We start from the raw sequence: 25506 nt of genomic DNA on the forward strand, positions 1-25506 counted from the left end.
GGATTTCCTCACACTATACCAGATCCAATTCCAAAACTTTTATTCCTCACATCCGGCTCATCTTTTCTTGCACAAACTATGTCAATTATAGCCAAAGTTTGAATCAAAACCAAATCATTGATGTATATATGAGTGTAGTAAAACACACTATGTTCAGCTTTATTTGTGTAACAGGGTAAAATAACAAAACTACATTAAATATTTAATAATATGCTTATTTTTTCTGCATTTATTACTCACAAAATACGGTCCGACCTTCAGTCAAATCAAAACCACAGACAAACACAGATTTCAGATGTTTGAATAAATTGATGAAATAGGAAGCAAAGAGGTGCTCCTCCATATAAATAGGCATACATATGATTACCTTGCAAAGTCTACTCTTTTCAATAACAAATGGTTGGTGTGGGCAATTTTTACAGGACCTCAGAAGATTATACAGATGTACAAAGCTGAAAGAGGATGCAAAAGCACTACTAAAAATCTGAGTGTTCCTGAGTCTACAATAAGACAAACAAGCCTCATCTGTTTTTCATTATTAGATCAGAGGAAGAACAACATTGCAGAGAAAAACTACAGCTGTGAAGCATGATGGAGGCAGCATTGTGGATTGGCCTGGGCACTTTGCAATCACTGAGGGAACAATATGCTGAAAATTGTACCAAAAAGTTTACAGGAGCAGGTCAGGGCAGCAATCCATCATGTACTGGTTAGGAGGGGTTAGGTGAAGCAACAAGTAAAAGACCACAGAGCATAAAAAGGAAATCCATACCTTAATGGGAAAAGAAAATTAATCATTAATGGCCACGTGGACATCATAGCCTGTTGTGGCATAACCTAAAATGGGCTGTGCTATATAACCCAGAAATATCTCAAACCAATTGTTGTGGAAAACTCAAAAGCACCTAGAGGAAATATTTGAAATTAGTTGCTTTCACTAATGAACAAATACATTTAATTTTACTAAACACACATTTTTTCTAAAGTACCAAGGGTACTTTCCAGCTTACATGGAGATTATTCAATACACTTAATTGAGGAGGATATTAAGTATAACTGGTTGTGGGTTTTTAGTCTAGGCAGATTGCGCTGGAATGTACTAAATTATAGGGCAGACCACACTGCATGATTATTCACTATAGATATCTTAATAATTCTAAATCCTTCCAAAATGTTTTTCTAGCAACCATATATATATAATGACCATGCATGTAATTAAATGAGCTATTCACATTCATAGCATTGCACAGTGTGTTGTTAAACACAAGATGATCAGTTAATAATCAATTTACAGTTCCAATAGCATAAAGCATCATAAATTTGAGGTAAATACACTTGTAATCTAATTCCCACAGTTTCTATTCTACATAAAGGAAATCTTACACAGATGAATGAACGGATACATGAATACATGCATGAATGGTAAGATTTGTTGACTTAAAGTTTCCATGAGTTTAATGAGTTGAGTAACAGTTAAGTATTACATGCAGTTTTTCCCTCTACAGCATAGGTGTCAAACTCTGGCCCGCGGGCCAAATTTGGCCTGCGAAGCCATACCAAATTACTATTAGAGCTGGCCTACTGGTATTATACAGCTAATATATATATTGTTTAGTATTAAGCTTTGCTTGTTCCATATTCAGTTTTTCAGCAAAACGTGTTTGAGTCCATAAGAAAAGATTCATTCTTATATCTGGAGGAATAAATACATTTCAATAAATATTAACGTTAGCCCGCGACTTTGTTCCAGTTTTGAATTTTGGCCCACTGTGTATTTGACTTTGATACCCCTGCTCTACAGCAACCAAAGGAGGAAAAACAGAATATATTAGCAAACTTGCCTGATTTATGTGCACTTAATGTGCTTATGATAGTCTATACTGCATTTTGCTGGCAGTTTCAGCACATCTGGAGAGAGGTGGAGTGGAGGAGAAAGGTAAAATGAAGACAACACCAGGGGAGTTAACAATGACTAGTTAGGCATTTTTGTGAAACAAATCTCTGGCCCACCACACTGAATCCATCTTTTCTTTTTATGCAAACGCAAATCGAGCATTTAGAAAATGTATGATTTAAATGTATTCATGATATGATCTGCTGGTGAAGGGCAACATATTTAGGAGGGGTCTATCACATCTGTCAGTCAGCCTGAAACTTATTATGTGGTCTGAAGTCTCTTGAAGATGCAAAAAAAAGAAAAGAAAGTTTTTTGTGGACCTTGAATTGAGTTGAGTTTATTGCCTAGAAAACATGAAATGCTCTAAAACTGAAACAAATTCTGCGGCATGTACCATTTTGCTTCCTGTACAGTCAGCCAGCTGTTATAACATTGGAACCAACTTGGCTGGAGTAATACATAGTCTACCTACTTAAATAGGTGTTAAACTAACTGTTGTACATACAATAGTTTCTTCCAAGTGAACATTATTACATTGCAAAACCAAAACACAATCTTGTATTTGCCAACCCACAAAGTATACTGAAAAGGGAATTTCGTTTTAGCTGTGGTGAGGCTCGGTATGAGAACACACTCTCATACTGAAAGCTACAGCTAAATAATTAAAGGGCAATCCCACCCTGAAATGGATTTCACAAATGCTACTTGTTTGTTCTCTGACAGCTCAGCCTATTTGTGAACACTGGCAACTACATTCCAGAGAAACTAATTAGCCAGTGGTCTGACAGACTGAGAGGAGTTAAGTATGAGTTTCACTGGTCTGAATCTCAGTACAGTTAGACAGTTGCAGGGTGCACAGTGAAATGTGGTAAGTTAAGAAAGCAATCTCACTACCCGAAACAAGATTAATGTGTTATTAGTGTGTTGCAATACAATTCATTAAAAGCAGTGATTCTTTAATTGACAAAATTGAATTATTATTCAAAATTGCACCATGATTGCATCTAGTTAACGTCTTTTTCAAAGCTACTACTGGGAAGGTCACACACATTACTTTCTAATTGTTTCATCTAGCAATGTGGCTCATGGAGCTGTTTATAAAGACCTGACTCGTGAGATTCAACCACACAGATCATACTTTGTAGCTGTTGCTCACATGGTCAGATAAAACAATATGTATATCATGATTACCTGTTTTTACACGAGTACATATTGTTGGTACGTGTGTGCACTGTTGGCATGTGGATGTGTACTGTATGTTTATTTACCTGTTTTGACAGCAGTAAAGCAGTGTGTGTCTGTTGTCTTGTATGAGCAGAAGAACCAGTAGTAATGCTTTGGCTCTTGTTATCGTAGACGGACTCTCTAGACAACGCAGCACTTTCAAAACCAAATCCTAAAAGCAAGGAAATTAAAATTATTCCTCAAACAGATTACATCCTCTGGCAACATAGCTAGTATTGTGTGTTTGTGTAGGATTATGGGAAAATGTGGTCCTGGACACATCTACTATTCTATGAATTGCAACCAGGTTTCCAAAAAAGATCAGATGCTCTGTAAGATGTAAAGAAACAAAAAAAAGCTGAACGCAACAATTTTTGTCTGTTTTTTTTTTTACTTCAATTAATGCTCATTCTGAAGCTACACACACAGAGACAAATTAACAGCAGACAAAGTACTGTGTTACTACAGAAGATGTCAAAAGGACCACATTCTGCCACACACAAACAGACTCACTGTAAAACCAATACTTCAAGTTGACTGGTGTTTTTGGTGGTGTGCAACTGCTGATTATTCTGCTGCTGCCAAAACCCCCTCAAACCAAAACAAAACTAAGCTTTGTAATTAAGACAAAATCATATATAGTCAAAAAAGTTTACAGATTTTAATATTGCTAAGAACAAATATTTAATTGAAAATGTTAATTTGGTAACATAATAAGTACTCTGGTAAATTTAAAGTTTAAAGAGAAAAAAGGACTTTGCTGTCCTAATATCACCTTATCATAAGAAACAGAAATCAACAGAAAAGAGAAAAATATCCAAACTAATAACATGTTCATTTCTTAAATTTTTTTAAAATGTATGTATAACAAGCTAAAAATTAATCAGCCCAGACAAGACACACATACACAAACTCGCATGCCTACAGCTACAACAACTATTCACTCAGCAGCAGTAACTGGTTGGAAAACATTTTGACTGACCACCCTTCATTACCATTATCATAATCACCAGCACCACTGAATGTGTGTGTGTGTGTGTGTCTCAGCAATGAGAAAGCATGTGTATACATGTGTGTTTATGGAGTTACACACTAAGTTAATTAATTTCAAAAGCCCAGTAGTGTGTGCCTTGCTGATAAGTCCCACCCCACTACCCATAATGCTTTGCTGAAGTAGAAGGCTACAGCATGTTCATTCAGCCAATTAGCCTAGATACTGACACACTCAACAAATTAACGCTTCTGCTTGAGTGTACACACACACACAGTCACTCACTCACATGCATGTACACATACACACACACACTAACAGAGTTCTGTGTAAACAAACTCTTGGTCTGTCTGTCCTTGTGCCAAGGGAAAGTGTGGGGGGGAGGGGATTGGAGGGTGAATGCATATCATTGTATAATTAGAGCAGAGTTGAAGTACTAAGTTTGTATTCTGGTGTTAAATTGGAAATACTCAATGCAAATAAATTCAGTTCAGAGTCAATTACCAATGCTAGACTTCAAGTTAAAACCTTCAAATCAATTTCAGCTCCTCTGCCTTACCAAGATTAGCACATCACATACACACTTGATGGACTGTCTTATAAAAAATTAAATAAGCAATTCCTGACAAATTAGTTCATGAACAGTTCAGCATCAGTTCATGAACTGTGTGGAAGAGAGAAAGAGAGTGGTAAAAACAGCGTGAAGACGCTAGGAATCTGAGAAGGCCAGTTTTGTTTGTTCTTGGTGTTGTTGTGTAGTTATCCAGGAGTGTTTGTATCCCTCAGCCACTGTGTAAAACTCCCTAATTAGAGACATTCCTCACATGAACTAAAAATCAACGCTTTCCTTGTAGTGATGTTACCACCAAATCATCTGTCAAATAATGCTCTAGCAATTTTACCACAATGGTTGTTTGTGTCTAGGATTCTGAGACACACTTTTTTTGTTGCTATACATTAAAATATACACTCACCCAATATTTTATTAGGTACACCTCACTAATAATAGGTTAGACACATTCTTACATTCAGAAATGCTTTCATTGTTTGTGGCACTGATTTATATAGAGTTTATATAGTGAGCCAAGAAAATACGCTCTACACCATTACACCAAAAAACATTCTTTCACATTGTTTACGCCAAATTCCTACTTTACTCTACTCAAAACACTGGATCTACAAATTGTGGAAAATTATTCTGAAAATGTTCCACAAGTTGTACAATTCCAAATATTGTGATTAGCTCATCAACTCCAGTACATAATATCATCAAAGGCTTCTGAGAATTGGAAAAAATCTCTATGTCTAAGAGACAAGGCTGAAAATCAATATTGGATGGTGCTCTTCATGCCCAATACAGTTCTCTCTCATGGAAATAACTGCATGGTCTCAGGAACACTTCCAGAACCACAGTTCACTGTGTCATCAACAAGTGCAGGTTAAAGCTCTGTCATGCAAAGAAGCAGTGAACATGATCCACCACCTTCTGTGAGCCAAAGCTCATTTAAAATGGACTGAGGCAAACTGTTCTGTGGTGTGTTCTCAGATTAAACAGTTAATAAGTCTTCTTTGTTTTATTCTCAATAAAATATAACTTTATGAGATTTGCAAAACATGAAAATTCCACACAGAAAGGCCCCAGCCAGATGGTGGAGATGAACCCAGGACCTTCTTGCTGTGAGGCAACAGTGCCAGCCACCGTGCTGATCATATTTTTATAGGTTTACATGCCTAACTGTACAGACGTGTTGCCATGTGACTATCAAATTAAATATTTGTGTTAAGAAGCCGTTAACCGATGTACCTAATGCTGTGGTTTGTACGTGTAGCCGGATGTGTTACACAAGTGATACACATACCCTGTTCTGTGTTACACGGTGTGTTTGAGTGCATGAGGTGAGCAAGGCAGCGGCCACAGCAGTGAGCAGGTGCTGCTGGACCCGGGCTCCAGCACCCCCTATGCCCTCCAAGATGGCTGCTGGACCACAGGTGTCAATTACTGATAGGAAGATTGCTGGGACCACCCGGGTTAGCCTAGAAAGAGACTGGAAAAACAGAAAAAGACACACACACACACACACACACACACACACACACACACAGATAATGTACGCTCCTCTGTAACATAGCACTGAAATTCCTTGCCATTAGTGAAGGAACAAGTGTCCAGTGATACATATTATGGAATAACAAATGACTGTGCCATTAAGAAAAACATTAATATAGTTCAAAGCCTGACAGTGGGTGATGTGGGATATCAAATGCTTCACATGGCCTGAATTAATACACAGTCCATCATAATAAAGTGGGTAGAGAAAGTTGGTATAGTTTCAGAAAGTATGTGGTTTGTGACGCATCATAATAAAGTAGTTGATATTCATTACTTGTGGTTCACTAGGAGAATCGCATCAGAATGAATTATTTTTTAGCAGACTATAACAGCAATACAAGAAATTCAGTCAGTCAAGCACATTTGGCTGCTTTAACTTTGTGTAATATATACAGCTGATGCAAATAAGTTTGTGAAATCAGCTTGAATTATTCAAAGTCAACTTGTATTAATCACATTTTTTTTACTATATCTTTATAGCTCTTACAAAGTTAGCTGTACATCTATGACATATCTTTATATATGTGAGCTTACAGAAATAGCAGTGACTCTGACAGCCTCCACAGTGGAGTGAGTGAACAGGTACCACAGGGCGGAGCCTATCTCTGTGGTGGCCAGGTGATGGGAGGGACCAGACAGCACTGTTGATATGTTCTCTATTGCTTTTGCTGCCATATGATGAACTGTAGTGTCATCCTGAAAGACAAACATAAATGTATTTCTAAATCGTGTATATCAACTCTGACATAGAGATCAGCTAACTGCACTGGGACTACACGAGGTAATTTAAGTATGTAGCATATAGTAAAAGATCAAATTAAGGTGGCACTGACTACACTACCAACTACACTTATAATAACAGGCTAGTGACAAAAACCTCAACAGTTGTCCTTCAGCAAAGACAAAGAATACCAAGCAGAAACACTTAGAAACATAAACAGAGACAATACAGACAGAAAAAGTTGTTGTTTTACTACTGCCTGTGCTAGAAGCAATTTGTGTGCCAGCACAATCAACTGGTGAAGGTCACACATGTGTAAAGCTAAGCTTTCATACTGGTGTGCATCTTAATAGCAGAGTATATTATAATGATAAGGGTTCAGCATTTTCTGGTTGATTGTTAAATTCAACACCCAAAACCCGATTACTGAAAAATGTGGCCACGATGTACAAAAAAAGTAATAAAATCACAAACTGACAATTAGATTAGCTCTCAGTGACATCTCAGTACAAAACGGAGACCGAAATTGTGCGTATGTATGAGTGAACTTGTGTATTAACATGTTTGTGTGCATATTCGATGTGTATACTGTATGTGCCTACACACCTTTGCTTCAGTAGAGAATAGTTGTCAGTGTTCAGACAATGGGCTAATGAAATGTCTGTGGCTGAGGAAATTAGTTTTCCAGGAATGTCATTGTGGAGAAAGCCAGGAAGTAGAACAGAAGTGATTGCCTCTGTCAAGTTATTATTGTGTTTCACTGTGTTACATCATTTACACGCAATCTCCCTAGATATGGGATATGATAGAGCCTATTCATACAAAAACAGCTAATAGTATTTTGTGGTAAAGGCTCATATGAACAGCTGAAACATTTATTTCACTCTGAAATGTATTATGTTAATTCTGAAAAACACATCAGTTTATACTTAAAAGCTGTTGTACAGTTCACAAAGTCAACACTTTTTGTTTATAAAGTAAGTATAAATAATGCGATACTTAAGACAAAGTCGAAACAATAACAGTGATACTGGATACAAAAAATATTTTTTCCCTCAAAAACAACTGAACTCATATCATGTCAGTTTGAAATGATGTTCACATTAGACCTAAGTTGAAGCAAGTTTTTGCATAATGTGCTCTGACTGTGTCAAAGAATATCCTTTGGTCCCAAAATACAATAACAACATTTTGTATTAATCCTCTCTTGAAAAAAAGGATAAATCATTTGGCTTCTGTTCATCACAAAATGGCAAAATGTAATTTTAGGTGTTAAAAAGTTGGTTCTCTCGTGGACACGTTTACCTGTGACATTGAAGAAAGCATCTGTGATCAGGCTGCAAACCTTGGTTTTTTCATGTCATACATCACATATGACATACAACAAGTATATGGAAACAAAATCAAAACTAATATCTTAAATAGATGACCTATTAATCCAATATAGAACATCACATTGCACTATTCACCACCAAGAGACTATGTTGAACAACGGCATAATGAATCCTCTGGCACCCCTCCGGGAACCAATAGAATGGTCTGTTCCAGCATTCCCCAGGCCGTGCGGGCCAGCTCACTAATGAGCCCACGGGGGAGCACCCACTGTCTGTGTGTTTAATAGACTGTAGCCCTGCCAAGAACTACACAGAGAAGAGGAGGGGTGTTAAAGACGAAGAGTGAGAGAGATAGAGTGAGAGAGATATCCTTATATGTGGTGAGAAACAAGTTGCTAATGCAAGAAATTCCATCATTATGATGCAGAGAGAAATACAGCAGACAGAGAAAAGAGTAAGTCATTCGCACTATAATGTCTCCTAGTATAAGTACTCTCATTATATTATCCACATAGCTCTAGTTAGACTTTACATTCCCAGAAAGGTAAGCTCAAATAAATTAGTAAGTAACATTTTTACAATTGTTCTTCCAATAATCTGGGTATATGACCAATAAAAATATTTTTGCATTTTGTTCTATAAAGAGGCCTGTAATATGATGGAAACTGTTCAGTTCAGAAAAGAGCTTGAAGGGTTAACAAGCATTAACAAGACTAAACTAAAGAAACATACTTTTACTTGTCATGTCTTTGAACATATGGAGTCATAAGATGGTCAGGCTGGAATATGAACCACTCTGTAAACAATTTCTCCAGAAGCTATTTAGAGTTGGGTGTTTCAATTAGGTAAATGAGATCAGAAGACTATATCACCAACTCCTATAACAAAATAAATAAATTGTTTTAAATAAGAAAAAGTCACAAAAGTAACCAGTGTCTGTCAAATCACTGCTTTCCATTTTTTTCCAAACACCTCTAGGCTGATACTCTGAGACAAAAATGTATAACATCATGTATGGAGAAGAAAAAAAAGGAGACACACACCATCACCAAAATATCATCCCAACTGTGAACCATGGTGGATGGAGCATTGTGAGAACAAAATGATGCAACTAGACATTAACCTAAAGTCAGTACCCTGATTTTAACCGACTGACATCCTCTGCACATGAAGGTTGTTCAGCTAAGACAGGCCGTAATGGGAATGGCCACAAGATCGTCCTCATTGTTGTGGAAATATCTACAGGAAGTGTCTGATTGAGGTTGTTGCTGCTAAAGGAGGTTCTACCACCGACTAAAGTTAATTTTCCCCTTTCAGGCCTGTACTGTTAGTAATAGCTCAATGTGTTCAGTGAAGACATGAGGAGTACAGTGCTTTGTATGTTAAATGAGTAATCACACTGCTTTTGTAATTGTGACTTCCACAAAGATCAGACAGCATATTGGTGGGGGGTTAATTTACTGTGCACTCTTCAAGGTAATCCACCCTCCTTAATGCTACTCTGTTGCCAAATGGATCAGGGCTACTACTGCCACTTGTGAGACAATAAAAGATATACTAGGCATTTGTTTTTCAAATGTAGAGTAAGAACTATAAACCAGAGTTATACCTATGGCCAAGCCTAATGTATTTTAAAATCTGGAACTATATCACCACTTATCACCATCCCATCACCACTTAGTTTCATGAGGCAGGCAGAAGATATAGAGGAGGCGTCACCCTCCATTTAAAATCACTTTTGCATCACGCCTCCTAAAAGAAAAACTAAATAATGGGGAAAAAAAATCCCTTAAGGCATTTTGCGATGCCAAATATTGTAACACTTATAAATGATCAGCAGAGTAAGGTGAAAATTTGGAAGTTACAAATAGACAGTAGCTCAGCATTTGTAGAAACTGTGCTTAGATGCAATCAAGCCTGCTTGTATTGATGTCCAAGATACAAAATGTTTTGTGAGCAATTTTCTTAAATACTATCTGATATGAATAATACTATTACTATTTACATGGTGAAGTTCAACCCTTTAGTATTTTTTTTTTAGGTATACACTGAAAATATATGTACGGCACATGCAACACAACAAGGTGTTTGGAAACTGACTGAAGTCTCAGAAGGTTATGATTTCAACTGCAGTCTTTACAAGCACTAGGAGGAGCAGATTAACTGCTTTATTCAAGTCAAGTCAAGTCAAGTTTATTTATAAAGCACATTTAAAAACAACCGAGGCTGACCAAAGTGCTGTACAATAAAATACAAATATAAAATACAATAAAACACAAATACATAAAACACCTCACTGATAAAACAATAGATTAAAACAATAAGTTAAACCTTGCTAAAGGCCAATGAGAAGAGGTGAGTTTTAACAGCAGTTTTAAAGGTTCCTAGGCTTGTGGAGAATCTGATGTGAGGAGGTAAACTGTTCCACAGTCTGGGTGCAGCCACAGCAAAAGCCCTCTCTCCCCTAGTCTTTAGTCTGTACCTGGGAACATCTAAAAGCATCAGGTCTGCTGACCTCAAAGATCTCCTGGGGCGGTAAATGCTAAGAAGCTCTGCCAGGTAAGGAGGTGCAGTACCGTTAAGAACCTTAAAAACCAGCAGTAAAATTTTAAAATCAATCCTAAAAGCAACTGGGAGCCAGTGGAGAGAGCAGAGGACCGGAGTGATGTGGTCTCTCTTTTTGGAACCGGTCAGCATGCGAGCAGCAGCGTTCTGCACCAGTTGGAGGCGATGCAGACAGGAACGATCTAAACCAGCATAAAGGGAGTTACAGTAGTCCAGCCGTGAAGTAATAAAAGCATGGACCACCCTTTCTAGATCGTTCCTGGACAGGTAGGACTTATTCTTCCAGCGGTAACTGCTGTTCAAAGAACATCAACTGTATATGTAGCTCCAAGACAGAGAGGTAAAGCTAATCCGTATTTGTAAACGTAACCTCAGATATATTCTGTCAGTAACAAACTATGACTTGCATCACCATTGGACACACAGCAGCACTCAAGATAGATTTAGCCCCCATCTTGACATCTTGCCCAACAACAGTTTGGCATGTGGAGGGGCTGGGGATCAACTATTAACCATGCTCTAACACATGAGACCACAGATGCAATTATAGGTAGACTACTAAAGGCATATGTTACAATTTAGTGTGTGCCATAGTATTTCACTCAAAAAGAAAAATGTCAAGTTCTTGGTTCTGAGTTAAGGAACTGATGAAATAATTAGGTTGGGAAAATGTGGTATACTAAGCCTCATTCTATCAATAATTGTATGAGCTATTAAAATTCAGAATCAAGTTGCAACTGCCAGAGTCATTTTACTGGCAATTGGAATGACAGCACTGCAATTTCACTTCATGACCTCAGCTGACAAGACAAGACAATGCTCTTTGCTTGTTCTAGTTTACAGACACCAGGGATGTGTTTGGTATATTTTGGTATCCTCTTCTGCTGTGTTGGACTAAATCAGAGATACGGGGCTTTGAATTCCAAAACATGTACTAATATTAATTATATTTCTAGCATTATGAGCTATTGTTTAAGTTATTGTTAGTTATTGTTAAATTAAAAAGTGAAGCTTACTGGATGAACAGGTGAACCACATGCCAGAGGGCATATAGCTCACCTGCTGAGGCCCAGGTTCAAGTCTGCCCCAGGCTATTTCCTGTGTGTCATTCCCCCTACTTTCTCTCCACCTTTCTTGTCTACTGTACTGTCCTGTCCCCCCAAAAGTAAAAATGCACAAAAATGAATGAAACATTTCACAAATTCCAAATCATTGACAGATTAAAATACGATTGATTCTGACCTTAGAAGAGGTTACAGAGTTTATTGGGAAAATAGATTCATGATCTCGGGTAAAACTTACAAAGCTAGACCAAAGGTTTTCCTTTGGTCAATAGTATAATAGCAGTATAATAACTGTAAAAATATAAGAAACAAAATGTTAAGATGATTAATTCAGCTTTCCAGGAGTGCATTGGCCAGATCTAACACAAGCAACAGGAAAGCAAAGCATAAGAATTTAAGTTTGTAAGGTTTAAACTCAGAATTACCAAAAATAGAAACAATCGGTTTCATCAGAAATCAATATGACTAACTGGCTTTATGGCAAGTAGTTTAAACTTTAAAAAAATCTCCCTTTTTCCACAGAAAGATTTATGTGCTTTGAACCCCTGGCAAAAAAAAAGAACAAAAAATTCAAATGAAAGAGTTCAAAGGCTGGGCTGATACTGAACAATAAAACCCTGTCTTTAAATGTTGATCAGTGGAATAGATTTATATCCAAACATGTTTGCACCTGTCTGCTGAGTCTGAAGTACAAAGACAAGCAGATCAGAAAAACTAAATCACTTTCTTGAGTTGAAATCTTGTGCATGTTTAAGCACACTTTTTCACGTTTCATGTGGTTTCTCTTTCCATTTAAAATCCTTTAGAAGCCAGTGCACCTGGTTTTGAATAAGCCCCCATGGCAGCAACGCAGACATTGTCTACTGACCTCGCACACTACACATCTAACACCCCAAAGAGAAACACAGGCTTGTAGACAAACAGGTAAACATCGAGGAACAAAGGCTTATAAGCTGACTTGGACAAAATAGCTGACAGGAGAAAAAATTTATGCACAAGTAATAGAGATGTGGGAAAGGACTGATTAGGTGGGAAAACCAATATGTCACGAAAAAAAGAAAAACATACCGGTACATATTAAATATAGCTGCAAGCACTGAGGAGGGGGCAAGAGGTTCAATAGGCCACTGTCACTGAGGCAACTTGATCCGGTCAATAGCCTGGATGGAAGCATGTTATGGGGACGCTTGTTGCAGCGCCTCCAAATGGTCAAATCATACAATTTTCTTCACCTTTATGTCAACAAAAGGAAATTTGAAGATACTACCTCACTTCTCATCTCACAGCTTTGTGCCAAATTTGATTGGCTGTGTATCTCTGACAATTTTGCCAAAACTTGAAAATAAATAAATAAATATGACCATGCAAATAATTTAATTTAATTAAAGTTTTGGGTTTTTTTGTAAAGAAAATTAAGTATTGCATGAACTGAAGTAGTGCTCTGAACTCCACTTGATCAAATGAAGCCAATGGTCAAGCATTGCTAAAATTCAAACATATGTTTTAGCTAACAATTATGTAAAGAACTATTAGCAAAACCATTCAGACCCACTGTGGTGTGGTGAGTTTCAATCGTGAGTTTCATGAGATTTCAGTCAAACAGGAAGCAAAAATGTTCCTTTCCTTTAAAAAAACAACCCCCCCCCCAAAAAAAACCAAAAAAAAAACCAAGAAACAAAACAAACAACCCATGAAGATGCACATTTCCTTGGCAGTTTTACAATTCAGTGAGACACCATCTCAACTTGGCACATGAGCTTCATCCCAGCGTTATGGAAAAACACAATATGACTAAACTAACACCAACATAAAAACTCCTTTTCTATACCTTTATTCAACATAAAAATCACTTGGTCCAGACTGGGATAAGCAAAAGAACCTCTATGCTAATGATTTCTTCCAAAGCTACTTGAAGTCAGATCCTCCAGTTAAAGGGATGCGAATGAAAGAGTGGGTTGTAGAAATGCTCCTGCCTATAAAAAAAAAAGTCATACAGTGTGTCTTGTGAAAGTCTAGTCTTCTCAAGAGCCATACCTGACAGGGCCTTAGAAGAAGCATAATAAGGATTCAGAAAGCTGGAAAATGCTACATAACCAAGCAAGCATGTGCTCACAGTTAAAATCAACAACAGAATTACTGAAAAAGATGATTATTCATTTTTTGCAAAGTAAGACAAGTCAGAGTGACCAATCCAAGTTGAGACTGAGTAGCCTAAGTGGAGGGTTGCTGAGTTTCTTAAGTACCAACACTGTGCCAGGCTGTTATGGTGAAGGGAGACCCAAGTGTAAAATCAAAGCTGTCCATTTATCAGTTGAGCTATGTTCAGTAGTTATAAGCGCTGAGTGTTGACCAAAGAAATGAGATGAAGAATTTCAGACATGTCCTGTCAGCAGGAGGCACTGGAGCAGACCAGGACATGCTGGAGAACATCTCTTGGATGACCTGGACCTCAAAGTGTTCCCAGGTGGAGAGACGAAGATCTGGGTTTCTCTGCTTAAACTACGCCTCGTAAGACTCAAAACTAGCAGCAGAAGCAGAAAATGGATGGATGCATGGATAAATGGAGGGATCGATTTTCCAGACTGAGATCTGAGTAATTATTCAGTGTATTCATCCAAAGACTGAGATGTACATCTCTGTATGTTGTTAGTAAAGTCAGATTGTGTTTGTTTCTAATTGTGCTTAAAGCATAACTATTGGTCATTAAAAAATACATTACTTTTTTTTAATTGCAAGCTTTTAATTTCAGGTAGATACATCTGGATCCTTTTACTCAAGCAGGAACCTTCCATCTAATTGTCCACAACCACAGAAAAAGCTAGCAAGGAGTGCCCTAAATCACTGTGCCAAATTTCAAACCTTTTTTTTAACCCCAAAAGAGTTAAAAGCTTGATTGTCTAAGAAAAACAATAATGTATAAGGGGGAAAAAAAGTTATACTTTATTAGGTTATACTGCGTCATATGTTGGCCTATTTTCCTTCATTTTTTGTTCATTAAACATGGGGATTAATTCTAAAAAAGGATTCTGAAGAATACGATGAGTAAGTATCCATTATTATATAACACATTTACTAACATTAATGCTAGGTGTGTGTGTGTGTGTGTGTGTTCATGCATATACAATGGTCATCCTATGTTAGACAAAAGGGTAGGGCCCACGACATCCCCCTCTGGTCTCCTCTCCTTTGTGGAAGATAGTGTTAAATCATTAATAGGCCCACCACCGCTGTGTGTGTATGTATGTTTGTATGTAAGGATCCATGTGTGTAAGGGGGAGTTCTGCCTTTGGCCCCGTGGCTTCTATCACTGCAATACTGTTCACACATCACTTTTTTTGCACACACGCGCACACGCACACATATATTCACACATACACTTTTCATCTTAGGCAGTTGAAGCATCATCTTGTTCAGACTCATAAATAATTTCCTGTAGCTCAGTCTGGCCTGGAAACCTGCCTTTCACTCCATGCCATCCACTCCCCCTGTCCAACTACAACTTTCTCTCTTTCTCCCTGCCATCTCCACCCCCTTCCCTACTACACTGATCCTTCTTTCTTCATTTCTGTCAGTCCCCATTTCCTCCACCATATCGCTCTACTGACAAAACCAACAAATTGGCTCTGTGCCTTAGCTACTAAAAATATTTCATCTAAAAACTAATTAGCTATACTGATCAATATTTTTATATAAAAACTGGACCAAATCTAGCCTTATATGTGACAGAATTGTCAACTAGTCTCATATTGTCTTCACTTTGCTTTCCTTAGGGTAAGGGATTCAATAAACCTTAAAGAAATCAATAGAGACCATCTGTCTAGATCTAAATTCACATTTTTTGACATTTAAGACAACACTGATGCCATGGGAGCAGCTCATTCTTTTATATGGGGTGCGTGTACTCTCTATTTTGGGCTATTTCATCATGGGTTAACAGGTCACCCCTGTCAAGCAAAATTCAACTTTACTCAGTAGCCTGTTGTAGCTCTTTCTCCATCAACCTTCTCGCAGCTAAGCCATTAAACACTTCAATTTTTAGCTTATTTTGTTCACATGGCAGGCTTAAGCTCTTCCTATAGTTAAACAGACTGCAAAGGTCATTCAGAAATCTCTAGTTTGCTTATATTTAAACAGTTCATGTCGGATTTGTGTTATTTTTGCCAGGCCTTTACGTGACTAACTGGAGGACAATTGCAGTCAAAACTTCTGATATTTAGTGGAACTGTTTTCTATATCCATTCAATATTTCATATGCCACTAACTGTCCCAAAAAGGAGGATGCTTTAAATCTCATGGTCAAATTCTGCATCATTTTTTTCTCTAAACCTACTTTTAGAAGTTGTAGACAAAGAGCTAAGATAGAAACTTCATCTGTGCACAACCTGAAGTTAAAGCAACATCTAAATCAGATGTGGCTTTGTATTCTTCATCATGACATTTGTGATGGGGTACTTGGTAAAGTTTCCTCCTAATGACTTTTCTGGTGCATCATCTCTGCATGGTGGAAAAATACTGCTAAAGCTTACTGCAACCACAATGAACTGCAATTTTTTTCATTTTCACAGTTTTCCTTAAGAGGACCTTATTAAAGATTTTGGAAATTATAATATGGAGGTGTTTTAATATAGCCTTAACTTGATTTATAAACATCAGTTAACTTAAAGCTCCTCAGTCAATTGCTTAGAAAGCCCATGGCAGTTCTCAACCTAATCAACACATTTTAGTGCTTCACTGAAATTGTTAATCAAGTTTTACTGTTTAACAAGTAAAAGAAAATAAAGCAACAAAACAAGTATTTTGCCCATAGGTGCCCAAACAAGGATTTGTATCTCAAACATCCAACCATATAATGTGACCACTATCTCTCCAATAATTGTAAAACCCATGAGACAAAGTTCGCCCAAATAGACAGCTCTGTAACGTGATGACAAATATTATTCTACTGGAAAAACAGCTCGTCAGGGAAAGGGAGACTGGGAGGAGAGAGAAAATGGAGTGTGAGAGGGAGAGATGGAAAAAGAGTGAGGCAGGTTGGGTCTTAGGATGAGTGTCTGGTCCCTAAGGCTGTGTGTGAGTAGTGTGTGTTTCCATCAGCATACTCTCTCAGCTCAATAATGATAAATAAGTCAACCTTCTCTCTCCTCCCCTACACCCCTCTCCTCGCTCCTGTCACACACACACACACACAAACACACACGCACACGCACCTCTTCTCTGTTCATCTACCCCCCTACACTCCCAGTGGTAATGAAGCAACAGTAGGTACTAGCTGACAACTGTGCAGACCGGTTTCATCTATATTCATTCTGCTATAGTGGGCCACCACAGCAAGACCCTTTCTGCACCTGAGAGACAAAACAACATCTCCTTCTTTCCTTTTACCTGTTCACTGTATATCACTGTCTACCAAATGTGTCCCTAATCCGTGGGAAAAGGTCACCGTGTAAAAATACTAGAAAGACAAACACTGTATATTTCTTTATGTGATGTGGGAGCACTTTCTTAATAGACATGCTTCAAAAACCACAAGCCCATTTCTAATCTTTATTTTAGTGTTAAATCAACTACAGTCTTATAAGTTCACTTTTAAAAAAAAACAAAAAAAACACAGTAATGTAAAAGGCAAAGTAAGAAAAAGGGATGAAATAAGACAGAAAAAGAAAAAAGTGAAAGAAAAAATTGCAAAAAGGAAAGAAGTATCTACATTTCTATTTGTGTTTCTGCTCCATCTACTGTATATGTGTGTCTGGAGGGTCCTAATTGCTGCTGAGGTCAGACTGCTGAGCAGTAAAGGGTTGTGTTTGATGCAGGTAAGAGTGCGAATGCGCACATGTGTGTGTGTGTGTGTGTGTGTGTGTGACTGCTCTGCATGCCCTTGACTTGCAGCTGGCAAACAACGCTTTAGGCCCCCACAGCTGCCTCATCATTACAGTTCACAGGGATCCCCTGCCACACACTCTTGCGCACACACACACACACACAGTGAGAGAGATTTAGTCACAGCTACACAGGCACAGACAAACAGACACACGCAGACATACACAGAGACACTCACCCCTTCCCGCAGGCTCCTCATTAAGCCAGTGTAGGCGGCAGCGGGAACGAACCACAGTCCCTCTGGGGAGCCTCTCTTCTTCTCCTGATAGAGAGGCATAGAAAAGAGAGGGAGAAAGGGTGAGAGAAGAGAGATGGAGGGGATACAGTAAAGGGAGGAGGGGGGCAGTGGAGGAGTAGAGTGGGAGTGAGAGAAAGGCAGAGTGTAGGAGATGCGGAGTGCAGCAGAGAGGAGTTGAGGAAAGGGTAAGAAAAGGGTGCAAAAGGAGCCAGGGCATCTTTATTACTTAACTGCATTTGCAATACTCAAATTAAGACTTTTTCCATCAAAATATTTTAAAAATATAGGAACAAGGTACATGTGAGTATTATAAATAGTGTTTTTTCATTGACTATTTAAGAAACAATCTGTTATCTATTAGTATTAGCAGTAAATGACATTTCAAAAAATAGTTGAAATAATGTGTTACAACTTCCTATGGACTAAGCTGATGGTTTTGGTTGCTCTGTCAAACCATAAACCCACACATAATTCTGAATAATCCTGAAATTATCATGTATTTTATATTAATCTGGGAAATCTAGTATGGTATTTTTTCCTGTGAATCAACTTAAATGTTCAGTCATCAAAAATGTTGCCACTGTATTTTCAGTTATTCACATGATCATATGTTTACCATTTACTTCTTATCCTGACAAAATAGGCTTTACATTTATATTGTCTTAAATCCACAAAATTGAGATAAATTCAACAATTCAACTTTTTTTTGTCAAATAATTCTCTGTTCCATTGCAATTGTACAGGCTCTAGGCTACATCTAACCTTGAGGATAAAGTCAGCACTGGAGGCTATAGCTAATCGTTGTCATTGACTGGGGCTGCAGGAGAGTAAAGAAGATCATTTTACCAGGGGACACTTACAGAGCCATTCCACATTACTCAAACTGTTTCTCCTGCCATTATAGAGACAAAGTGGGTCCACATGGCTGGTAGAGCTCAGATCCCATGAAGGATTTTCATCTGAACTGTTTGTAATTAAGACATTTGCTTTCACTAATGCTGCTAAATTAACTTAACTATTCATTAAGGTGTTAAAGACAGTCGTGTACTGTTAGCTGTTAGCATGAGACAACAAAACACCCAATTTTACTTACTATTTAAAATCAGTCTGATAATATGTTAATTCATCCTTGTAAAGCCCAATAAGGATACAGGTTTTTATGGTGTTTTTTTTTTTCAAGGGTATATCTAGCCTCAAGAACACAGGAAGCAATGTAGCTGACACTAAGCAGAAAACCTATCAGATCATCAGACCACCAACCTTGAGACTCTAAAAACAGTCCAAATAAAAAAACTACTGTGTTTTTGGAGATCTAATTCTTAAACTGGCATGGAATGAAAAAACGTAAAGGTTAAAACACGTTTTCATGGAGGGGTCCTTTTAAAGAAGTTGACTCAGAGAAATGTTGTGGATATATGCACTCAACATCATGAAACCAAAAAGAAGTTAATTTGAAACACTTGAATTAGTTTGTGACTTTTCAAGACAATGAATATACCCATCAAAAAGTTTATGTAATTACGCTGCATTCAAGAGAAACTGAGTTTTGAAAAGATAAACGTGACCATTTCAGTCTTGATGGTGCATCAAGGACAGCCAGAACCATTGAAAAATACAATTTCATATCACCAGGCCAAGATTAGATTAACTTTTGTAGTATATATAATAACTAAACTGAATGTATGTGCCTCCCACACTCTAATAAGAGCTTTGGGTGATTGCATAGCAAATTTCTGCAGAGATCTGAGGCAATATACATTATATAATGTTCCTCTGACAACTCTGCAGTTTGCGATATATATATATGCGTGATATATATATGCACTAAAATTTCAGTAACACTAAAGACACTACATTACAGAGCATCTTAAGGATGGTAAGTTGATATAAGATCATTTTTTTACTATAACTAAATGAAAATGTATACGTTTAAATTGCTGGTTAGATGATCTCTGTGGGAGCTAGAACACATTTGTATCAGTGGACAAACACAATTCCTGCAGGAGCTTAAGAGTCAATTTATTAGGAGCTTCGACACAGCAATGAGATTGTTTAAGGTTTCAGAGAATAATATGTGCAATCAGGTGGGCGGATTGATTTTTAAAGGTTATCCATCAGTTGAGTAAATAAAAATCTTATGCTTAATTGACCTGCCTGGGTAAATTAGGTTAACTGGCAATAAATTGGCAGTGCCCCTGGTAATGAAGTCAAACAAGGCCCCCTTCGCTCTAATTCTCAGGGCTGGGGGTCAATTAAATTCCAACTGAATTTAGTTAGTGTGTAGATATAAGGTCCATTACCTGATGACAGAGTACTTTCATTCATTTCACCTAAAGCTGAACATTACCACTGAAGAAATAACAAACAGTCTTACTTGTGACATCAATTCTGTGTTCATTTTTACTTATTAACTGAAGAAATCAATTTCACTGCTGAACGATTGGCGAAAGATGATATGACAGATTCACAGCCACTTAAAGTTAACAGCAAGGTGAGCAGCCAGTGAATCATTTCTTTCATTGTATTCCTTACTGCTTGTATTAACATAATTGTTCGGGTCATTTAATGACATAATATGCCACTGCCTTGTCTAGTATGTAGAAGAAAGCTTCAACAATATTAAGAGAATTTGTCTGAGACTAATTAAAGACCTTCATGAATTAGTCTTAACAATGGTGTATGGAAAACAGACTTTAAATCGCAGGTTAACAGTAAAAAAAAAAATAAAATCAAACAGTAAGAAATGCACCTGCCCCAATCTGCTGATTTCTTCTTTGACAAAAATGCCAAATAACATTTCTATTAACAGCTCCTCTTCTGTTGTACCTCCTCTAATCAAGGAAAAATCTACTTCACAAAGAATGAGTGTTAAAAAAACGAGTAATGTTCTTGCCACTTATGCAACCTCCTGCAATGAGTGCCCTTTTCATGCCTAAAGCAAGGATGCATGTGGACCGACTTCTATAGACGTGTTTGGAAACATAATCATGTTTCAATAAACTGCAACATATCTATCTCTTTAAAAATGTCTCTTCACGTTGGCTTCTGACATTCAAAGTGTACCTGAGAGGAGATGAGGTAGAGGAACTCTGCGAGTGGTGGCAGCAGGAGCCGTTTTATTTTACTGTTCCTTAGATTATCCCTCAGCAGGTCTGTTAGTGTGGACACAGCCTGCAAAGAGCATGACAGACACTTTCAATAGTACTTCTATTTTCAATTGAAGTTCAACCACATGAAAATTAAAAATAATAATAATAATAATAATAATTAAAAAAATGATACTATCTGCACAATAAAATTACAATTCATTGTACATTTATATATTTCCCTAGGGCTGGACATATTCTATTTTTTAATACAAGCCAGGGGCATCTGTATTACCCAGAGACATCACCAGAAGCTTGGCAATGCTCTGCTAGCACATAAAAATTTCAACTTCAAAACTCTTATATTCTAACATTATTTTTAAGTTGAGGTAGCAAATACAAAAAGCTTAGCTAAAACCAAATATCTAATTCATGAATGCAATCAACTAAAAATCTTAAGGAAAAACAGGAAAATTGATTTTGTCAAAGTCACTAAGGCCACTGTGTACAGAGATCATAATTTCAAAGCCTACAAAGCTGTCCCACTGTGTAGGATTATAGTCCAAATCTACCAGGAGCTGCCTGTGTTGTAGTCAACAAAAACCTGGTCTACAACTTTTGAGGAACGAAGACATGCATATTATTTAGAATTTGATGACTAAAACGGCAACAACGTCATGCTAACCTGAAAAACATTTAACAACTGTTTGTTTTAGTAAAGCTGAACAATTATCCACTGATATTCTTTGAAAGAACCTGCAAATGCAATATTGTCACTTCTTCTATGAGGTAAGACATAATTGGTATATCTATAGCCCTGTGAAAGGCTGGAAACATGTCCAGGGTGTATTTCATGACTTAGAGGATGGATATGCTCAAGGTCCTCTATTCATCCAGTTCAGGGGGGCAGAGTTAAGAAAACAGAAGCATGGATGGGATATACATTAAATACAAAAAAAAAAAAAAAAAAAAAATCCCATTGAACTCAGATGTAAACACACACACAGACTTAATTATATGCAAACACAGCCTTTCTGGCTGGCTGCTTCCTGACATTAGCATTACTGCCAGCTTTCCCCCCTCTGTGATCTGATGCAAGTTCTGCCTCATTCCTCTTTTGTTCCTGCTTTCTTCTTTATTTTTTCCATTGTTTCCATTCTCTCCCAGTTTTGTATCATTTCTGTATTGTTGAACACATTTTCTCCTTCTCTTCCATTTTAAATTTGCCTGCTGTGATTCTATTACAGCTCTCTCGCCAATCCTGTCTGTTAGCTATGTTGTTCTGTCTGTCCATTTTAGGGTGAGGAGGTGTGACAGATTTTGATGTTCTCTCCCACAGAAATTTTTACTACAGTTACACTCAAGCGATTGTATTTTGCCATTTTCCAATCTTCTCTCTCACTCCCTTAGTGAGATCAAACCACTAACAATTTCTAAATGGAAAAGGTTGGGAATTAATATGCTGGGGTGTGTTAGAAACTGGTCAAGCAGCTGCACTCAGGGAGAGGGGAGAGGTAGAGAAAAAAAAGCCTACATGAAGACGTGTAAAAAATAATTCCCAGACAACACCTTACAATTATCTCAGCATCAGCACTTCAGGTGAAAACTATGCACATCAATGCACACAAGGAAATACAAACCCATGCACTTGATTAACACACATAAACAACAACGCAGACACACACACAATAAACAGTGCAATGACCAGTTACTGCGGTGGACTATTAGCCTTATAGAAGACTGAAGACTCAACCAGAATTAATAGGTAACACAAGCCCATAAAGCGGTGACAGAGGAGACTGGCTTATAATTCAGTACACCAGGATTTCAATCCCAGCTGTCACAGCGTGAAAGGCGGGGGCACACCTGGATAGGTTGTCAGTTTGTTGCACGGCTAAATTCAGATTAATGGATCACATATCTTATACTAACAATGTCAGGCACAGATTATCACAGCATCTAAAAACACATTCACCAAATATCTCTAGGAAACAAGACTTTTATATTGTTTACCCATAAGAGTATCCAGATGGCACTGTAGATTTCAGTTTTAACTTTAATCAAAATCAGTCTTAACATAATTACACAACACAGTCGGTCCAAACTTTTTTTTTCTTTTTTACAAAGGATATTTAGAAATCCAGAAATGTCTTTGTTGAGCCATTACCCTCTGAATATGTCTTCTTAAGGATTGCTGTGAGCTTTTAAAATTCATTCCTTTCCTATAACCCTTCACAGTTCAAGCTTTTGTGGCAAAACTCCCAGAAAAGCTGGGGAAGATCATGTGTAGTGGATTTTGAAAGCGCAGCTTCTCTATCTCACATTAAGAAAGCAAGAAACATGCATTAGTAACATTAAAACAAAACATTTATTTTTCATTTAATTCTATTTGACGGCTGAAGGACAATGACAGACTCACTGTAGAAAGACAAAAGAGAAACAAACAGGACAGGAAGAAAGAACAGTGAGACAGGAAGAGAGACAGACGAGTGTGTCTATTGAAGAGTAATGAAAGCATATAGCAGCTACCATGGTAACTAAGCCCAGCCCCAAAACTCTGATTAGCAGAATATCAGTGAGAGGACCCCTGCTGAGACAACACACACACACACACCAGAGAAAAATACTCTTTTATTGGTCATCTGTTAGCATCACTATAACATAAGGACAAACACAAACACAGATGCACCAAAAGCAGGAAAAAAAACAAACAAACAACCCCCCCCCCCCCCCCACACACACACACACACACACAAAATGTCATAAAGGAGACCCCTGCTGAGTCCTCGCATAAACATGGTTTAAAAAAAAAGAAAAAGCACACTTGCAGAAACACACAAAACACCTCTGCTGCGTCTATACAGGGAGTGCAGAATTATTAGGCAAGTTGTATTTTTGAGGAATAATTTTATTATTGAACAACAACCATGTTCTCAATGAACCCAAAAAACTCATTAATATCAAAGCTGAATGTTTCTGGAAGTAGTTTTTAGTTTGTTTTTAGTTTTAGCTATTTTAGGGGGATATCTGTGTGTGCAGGTGACTATTACTGTGCATAATTATTAGGCAACTTAACAAAAAACAAATATATACCCATTTCAATTATTTATTTTTACCAGTGAAACCAATATAACATCTCCACATTCACAAATATACATTTCTGACATTCAAAAACAAAACAAAAACAAATCAGCGACCAATATAGCCACCTTTCTTTGCAAGGACACTCAAAAGCCTGCCATCCATGGATTCTGTCAGTGTTTTGATCTGTTCACCATCAACATTGCGTGCAGCAGCAACCACAGCCTCCCAGACACTGTTCAGAGAGGTGTACTGTTTTCCCTCCTTGTAAATCTCACATTTGATGATGGACCACAGGTTCTCAATGGGGTTCAGATCAGGTGAACAAGGTGGCCATGTCATTAGTTTTTCTTCTTTTATACCCTTTCTTGCCAGCCACGCTGTGGAGTACTTGGACGCGTGTGATGGAGCATTGTCCTGCATGAAAATCATGTTTTTCTTGAAGGATGCAGACTTCTTCCTGTACCACTGCTTGAAGAAGGTGTCTTCCAGAAACTGGCAGTAGGACTGGGAGTTGAGCTTGACTCCATCCTCAACCCGAAAAGGCCCCACAAGCTCATCTTTGATGATACCAGCCCAAACCAGTACTCCACCTCCACCTTGCTGGCGTCGTCGGACTGGAGCTCTCTGCCCTTTACCAATCCAGCCACGGGCCCATCCATCTGGCCCATCAAGACTCACTCTCATTTCATCAGTCCATAAAACCTTAGAAAAATCAGTCTTGAGATATTTCTTGGCCCAGTCTTGACGTTTCAGCTTGTGTGTCTTGTTCAGTGGTGGTCGTCTTTCAGCCTTTCTTACCTTGGCCATGTCTCTGAGTATTGCACACCTTGTGCTTTTGGGCACTCCAGTGATGTTGCAGCTCTGAAATATGGCCAAACTGGTGGCAAGTGGCATCTTGGCAGCTGCACGCTTGACCTTTCTCAGTTCATGGGCAGTTATTTTGCGCCTTGGTTTTTCCACACGCTTCTTGCGACCCTGTTGACTATTTTGAATGAAACGCTTGATTGTTCGATGATCACGCTTCAGAAGCTTTGCAATTTTGAGACTGCTGCATCCCTCTGCAAGATATCTCACTATTTTTGACTTTTCTGAGCCTGTCAAGTCCTTCTTTTGACCCATTTTGCCAAAGGAAAGGACGTTGCCTAATAATTATGCACACCTGATATAGGGTGTTGATGTCATTAGACCACACCCCTTCTCATTACAGAGATGCACATCACCTAATATGCTTAATTGGTAGTAGGCTTTCGAGCCTATACAGCTTAGAGTAAGACAACATGCATGAAGAGGATGATGTGGACAAAATACTCATTTG

At 37.9% G+C, this 25506-nt stretch overlaps 1 protein-coding gene across 5 annotated transcripts in view; it reads right to left on the reverse strand.

Moving 5' to 3' along the window:
• ulk4 (unc-51 like kinase 4) overlaps window positions 1-25506 on the reverse strand; it is an 82044-nt gene that overhangs the window by 45310 nt on the left and 11228 nt on the right. For all 5 annotated transcript variants that reach the window (XR_014801748.1, XM_084945127.1, XM_084945130.1 and 2 more), the window contains 5 exons: window positions 21085-21192; window positions 17962-18045; window positions 6757-6918; window positions 5972-6157; window positions 3166-3293 (listed from right to left, as the gene is read on the reverse strand). Coding sequence is in view for 4 of the 5 variants with exons in the window: in XM_084945127.1 (XP_084801253.1) it covers window positions 3166-3293; window positions 5972-6157; window positions 6757-6918; window positions 17962-18045; window positions 21085-21192 (668 nt within the window). In the remaining variant the exon portion in view is untranslated. The remainder of the gene's footprint in view (window positions 1-3165; window positions 3294-5971; window positions 6158-6756; window positions 6919-17961; window positions 18046-21084; window positions 21193-25506) is intronic.

The sequence above is a fragment of the Perissodus microlepis genome, chromosome 11, assembly GCF_051167445.1.
Source record: "Perissodus microlepis isolate ML-2025 ecotype Zambia chromosome 11, ASM5116744v1, whole genome shotgun sequence".
NCBI classification, from domain to species: Eukaryota; Metazoa; Chordata; class Actinopteri; order Cichliformes; family Cichlidae; genus Perissodus; species Perissodus microlepis.